This window comes from Penaeus vannamei, chromosome 31 (assembly GCF_042767895.1).
Source record: "Penaeus vannamei isolate JL-2024 chromosome 31, ASM4276789v1, whole genome shotgun sequence".
NCBI classification, from domain to species: domain Eukaryota; kingdom Metazoa; phylum Arthropoda; class Malacostraca; order Decapoda; family Penaeidae; genus Penaeus; species Penaeus vannamei.
In genome coordinates this window covers 27,606,784-27,611,466 of record NC_091579.1, presented here as the reverse complement: position 1 = coordinate 27,611,466, position 4,683 = coordinate 27,606,784, and the positions used below count along the sequence as shown (strand labels likewise).

The following is a 4,683-nucleotide window of genomic DNA, read 5'->3' as shown; positions in this document are numbered from 1 at the left end:
TTCTGGTTAAGCAACAAGTAAACAACAGGCCCAGTGCAGGCCTCATTAACAAAACTTTGGACCTCATCGAAGTGTTACTTTTATAAAGCAATCCACAAATTTTATTTCATTATCAAAATGATTTATTCTTCCATAATCCGCAAAGTAATTTTACCTGTTTTATCTTATGTTCCTCTTACAGATGGAGCGCCATTCCAATCCTATTACTTCATCTCGAATTCCTGTGTATATTCACCCGCTGATTTTCCAGGTACAACGACCGGACTCTCACCTGCGGCCATGTTCCTGAAGTGGCCATCGGGTTGTGGTCCGTGTTTTTAAAGAATTATTACTTTGTGATTTTTATGTAGGGTGAATCAAGTCTAAAGCAAACGAAGTAAAAAAGCTGACTGATGCTGCTTCATTTTTTTGGGCAATATAGGTATGTCCGCACATCTTGCTTCATGGAAAACGCTACCAAGTAACGCTAAATTTTTTGTCCATTTTTTAGAACAAACCTCACACACATACACATACACACACACACACACACACATACGCACACAAACACACACATAAACACACACGTACAAAAGCGCGCACACACACACACACACACAGAAACGCACACACTCACACAGAAACGCGCACACACACACACACACTCTTGATAAACGGCATCTTAAGTATTCAAAAAATGCATTTTAACCATTTTAGAAAGGACTGATTAATACCTCTGAAAATTCACATACACCCAAGATTGTCGATGGCAGAAGGGTGAGGTGTACCCAGGGTAGGATTTGAAGGGGGGCATAGGGGTCAGTTGCCCCGAGCCCCCCTCCTAGAGGGACCCTCAGGTAAGGGACTTCCTTCGTAAAAAAATGTAGCTATTATAAATTTGATTTCATAATTTAAACGAATTAACAAAATGTGTGTTGGTCATCAGCAAATAGAAAGCCAGACTGCTTCCATCTCTTTGAATATCTCGGTAAACTGGTAATAGTAAAATACAAAGGAAAATTATTAGACAGTGCTAATCTAGAAATCATAATATTGAATAGATCTATACTACCATGATTAAAAATGCAGGTATGATAACCCACTTATTAACATCAATGTAATTAATGTAATATAAGAGCAACATCCCTAAGGCCAGTCTTACGGATTGAATATTGTCGTCAGTTTTTCTTCCTGTCAACTGAAATGAGAAAAATAAGAAATGAAGTTTTCGTCGGCAGCTTACGTAAATCTATTCATTTATTTATATACAGAAAGGCGGTGTACCATTTATCTAAGTTCATTTATTTGCCATGATTTAATTTTGATGTTGAAGGGTCCTCGAACCAGGCTCCAGGTTCTAAATCCAACTATGGATGTAGCATCGAAATGACGATGGCTAGCGAGAAAAAAATATTTTAAGTAGTTTTATATTATTTTTTAGTAGTTTTGTATCATTCTTAAAAAGTTTTACATTATTTATTTTTTGTAGTTTTATATTATATTTAAGTAGTTTTACATTATTTAACGTATTAACGAATAGTCATATTTTAATCACTGGCAGTATTCCAATAAAATAAATGATGGAAGCATTAATAATACTTCAAACGGTAATAGTGTTTGCGATAAAAAAGTAATAACACAAATGATAAAGATAACAGAATGTTAATAACACGAGAATTTGTAGGAAAGTTAATAAGCGTAATATCTCAGAATAATTTATTAATAAATAGCAGTTCATTAGCATATTCAGAATAAATATAATAAGTTAATTTAATAAATTAGTGACACATGGTCTATACATATACAGAATGCACATACAAATGTGCATTTTCAATAAGTTAATTCATAAATATTTATCCTACACAATCATTTACAGGTTTGGTAATAGGTCTATCACCTAATAGTAATTAATAAGTATGAGTTTCAGTCTACCATGAACCATATGTTCATAATAAATGTAATAAATTCGATAAATGAATTAGCAGTATTTAGTCATATAAAATACATGCTTTAAATAAATATAATAAGTTACATTAATAAATAGTTATTCCTAATATACACAGGAGAGACTCAGTCATCTCTAATAACATTGGTGAGGACGCACTGGAAGTTGCCCTTGCTGAGGCTGCCTTCCAGCGAGCTGAAAGCAAAGACAGGGATGAACGGGAACCTCTTGAGGTCCAGCGACAGTTTCTGCAGATCGGGCAGACACAAGAGGGACGTGAGGGCTTGGGATGACAGTGATCCGGCACCCAGGAAGATGGAACTCAGCCGATGAAGACTGTTGTGCTTGAGGAATGTGGCAAGGACCGTGTCAGTAAGAGCATCTTGGTTGACGTCTAGAACAAGGGATTCCAGAGACTCGTTGCCGGACAAAAGGGTTTCCAGGGAGGCTGGCTGGATCACCGCGCTGGACAGGACGAGTTCCTTGAGTTCTGGGAGGGCGATGGTGTTCCTGGAGTGCAGATGATCCCCAGGATTAGAGGATATGTTGACGTGTTTCATCTCCAGTCGTTGAAGGTGTGGACAGTGTTCCTGGATGGTCTTAATAGTGTCCAGAGAGATAGTATGGTAAGAGTACTCCTCAAACTCCACTTGCAGTTCCAACAGGTTCTTGCCAAGAGCCCTGACGGCAGACACAATAAGTTCTTCGGAGACAAGTCGAAGGTTCAAGGCTGTTAGTTCTTTAAATTCCGAAAGAACATCGAGAGACGTGAGGGATGGGTCGAAGCACTCAATCATGAGTTTTTGCAGACGTGGACAAAGCTTTTGTAAATTCCGTAGACTGTGTTCAGTGGGCTGCCACTTTGCCAAAGAGGTGAGGGAAAAAGATCCAATGGTGGAATTGATCTGATTGAGGAAGAGCAGAGTCTCGCCGATGGGAGAACTCCACGTGGTGTACTGGATTTGTTGGAGATTGCGAAGAGACACCAACAGGATCAAAGCACCACAAGCAGAAAGACGAGGAGACTCGACCGACAGGTAGCGGAGAGACTGCAGTGCTGCTGGTTGCAGTTCCTTGACGTCTCCGCCGTTGCAGATGATATTGCCAAGGGTGTTGAAGTCTGTCCTTGTTCCAACTAGAGCACTCACGACATCCTCGTCAGAAACGTTGCAGGAGTCCAAGCGGAGAGAGCGCAAGGCACAAGGCTTTTCTTGAAGGTGTGTGAGGACTTGACTGCAAAGTTCCCCCGACGCACGAACGGAATGGAGACGAGGAGATCGACCCATTATGCTGGACAAGAGGCCTTCCTCCATCGTTATGCTCTCCAGACTGAGAGTTTCCATCCTGAAGTGCGGCACATCTTTAAGCAGCTGTAGTATATCATGGCAGTCGTCTGTGTCAAGGTGCACGAGGTCGTCAGTCTTAAGACTGATATGCCTGACGTCTGTGAGAAGGTGCAGCGTCAGGAGTACCTTGAAGTCCTGTGGTGAGTTTATCTTCATGGTGGATGCAACCTTCTTCATCACAGCTGTTCTTACATCCAGTGGCAGATATGAAGCAAGAATTTCACAGAAGGTCCGCACATTCTCCTGTAAATATAACAATACAAATTATATCACAATCACAAAATTATGAAAATAGATCTAATGAAGAAGTGATATCACGTATGCTTTGATGTTTACGTTCATGAACCAAACATATGTTAATTAATAGTACGTACCGTGAAATGATGAAGGGATGTATTTTGGCTGACCTGGCTAGACACACGATCCATAACGATGTCACGGAGTCGTTGTGGCTGCTTGTGTGGGGCCATACCGCGCCATTCTGAAGAAGGAAAGAACCTTGAATTCCCTTTCCATCAATTATATCTGGTCATAAGAAGTATTTCGGAACACTTCTAAAATGAGTGAACAAACGAATCGATAAGCAATATCCTATAAAATTTACAAGCATTTTCTACCTACACTTGGAACTCTATTGCCGTTGAATAAAGAAAAAAAACAAAAAAAAACAGTGATTAACTTACCTGAACTTGTCGATGCCTCCGCAGTTTTACATTCCTCTCTGTCATACATGTTTCAAAGTGTGTATGTGTATTTCTCACAATCTATCAGTATTCTCACAACCACTCCAGAGGTCTTGCTTCTTGCTGATCCGCTAAACCAATGACCAAGACCGCCAGCGGGGTCCTATATATACCGAATCGCATCTCCGGGTACAGGCGAGTTCGTGCGTTCGTGTGCTGGTCGAGTGCCGGGGTTGAGTTAGTGCAACGGTTCTCGTGTCTTTGGGATCAGGCGGTGTAAAGGTTGTACACACACACATACAGACACACACACACACACACACACACACACCAACACTCATACACACAAACATACACACACAAACGCACACGCTTGATAAACGGCATCTTGAGTATTCAAGAAATGCATTTTAACCATTTTAGATAGGACTGATCAATACCTCTGAAAATTCACATACACCCAAGACTGTCGTTGGCAGGAGGGTGAGGTGTACCCAGGGCAGGATTTGAAGGGGGGCATAAGGGTCAGTTTCCCCGAGCCCTTCTGCTAGAGGGACCCCAGGTAAGGAACCCTGTGTTAAAAAAGGAATTATAAATTTGTTTTTACTATTTAAAGGAATTAACAAAATGTGTGTTGGTCAATAGGAAATACAGGCAGACCGCTTCCATCCTTTAAAAGTCTCGGTGAATTAGTAATAGTAAAATACAAAATAAACATATTAGTGTTAAT

The 4,683-nt window shown here is 40.4% G+C and overlaps 1 protein-coding gene across 1 annotated transcript; it reads right to left on the bottom strand.

Moving 5' to 3' along the window:
- Positions 1-1,739: 1,739 nt before the first annotated feature.
- LOC138867616 (uncharacterized) lies at positions 1,740-4,086 on the bottom strand. Its single transcript, XM_070144019.1, has 3 exons — positions 3,954-4,086; positions 3,645-3,751; positions 1,740-3,513 (listed from the first exon to the last, which is right to left on the bottom strand). The coding sequence occupies exons 1-3, from the start codon at positions 4,000-4,002 to the stop codon at positions 2,050-2,052; spliced, it is 1,620 nt and encodes a 539-aa protein (XP_070000120.1). The 5' UTR covers positions 4,003-4,086; the 3' UTR covers positions 1,740-2,049.
- Positions 4,087-4,683: the final 597 nt, after the last annotated feature.

Bases quoted from the DNA above. Each gene is read 5' to 3' on its own strand.
- LOC138867616 (XM_070144019.1), bottom strand. From the start codon at position 4,002: ATGTATGACAGAGAGGAATGTAAAACTGCGGAGGCATCGACAAGTTCA. The intron at 3,752-3,953 runs GTAAGTTAATCA...TTCCTTCTTCAG, and splicing joins GGAGGCATCGACAAGTTCAG to AATGGCGCGGTATGGCCCCA. The intron at 3,514-3,644 runs GTACGTACTATT...TTATATTTACAG, and splicing joins CATCCCTTCATCATTTCACG to GAGAATGTGCGGACCTTCTG.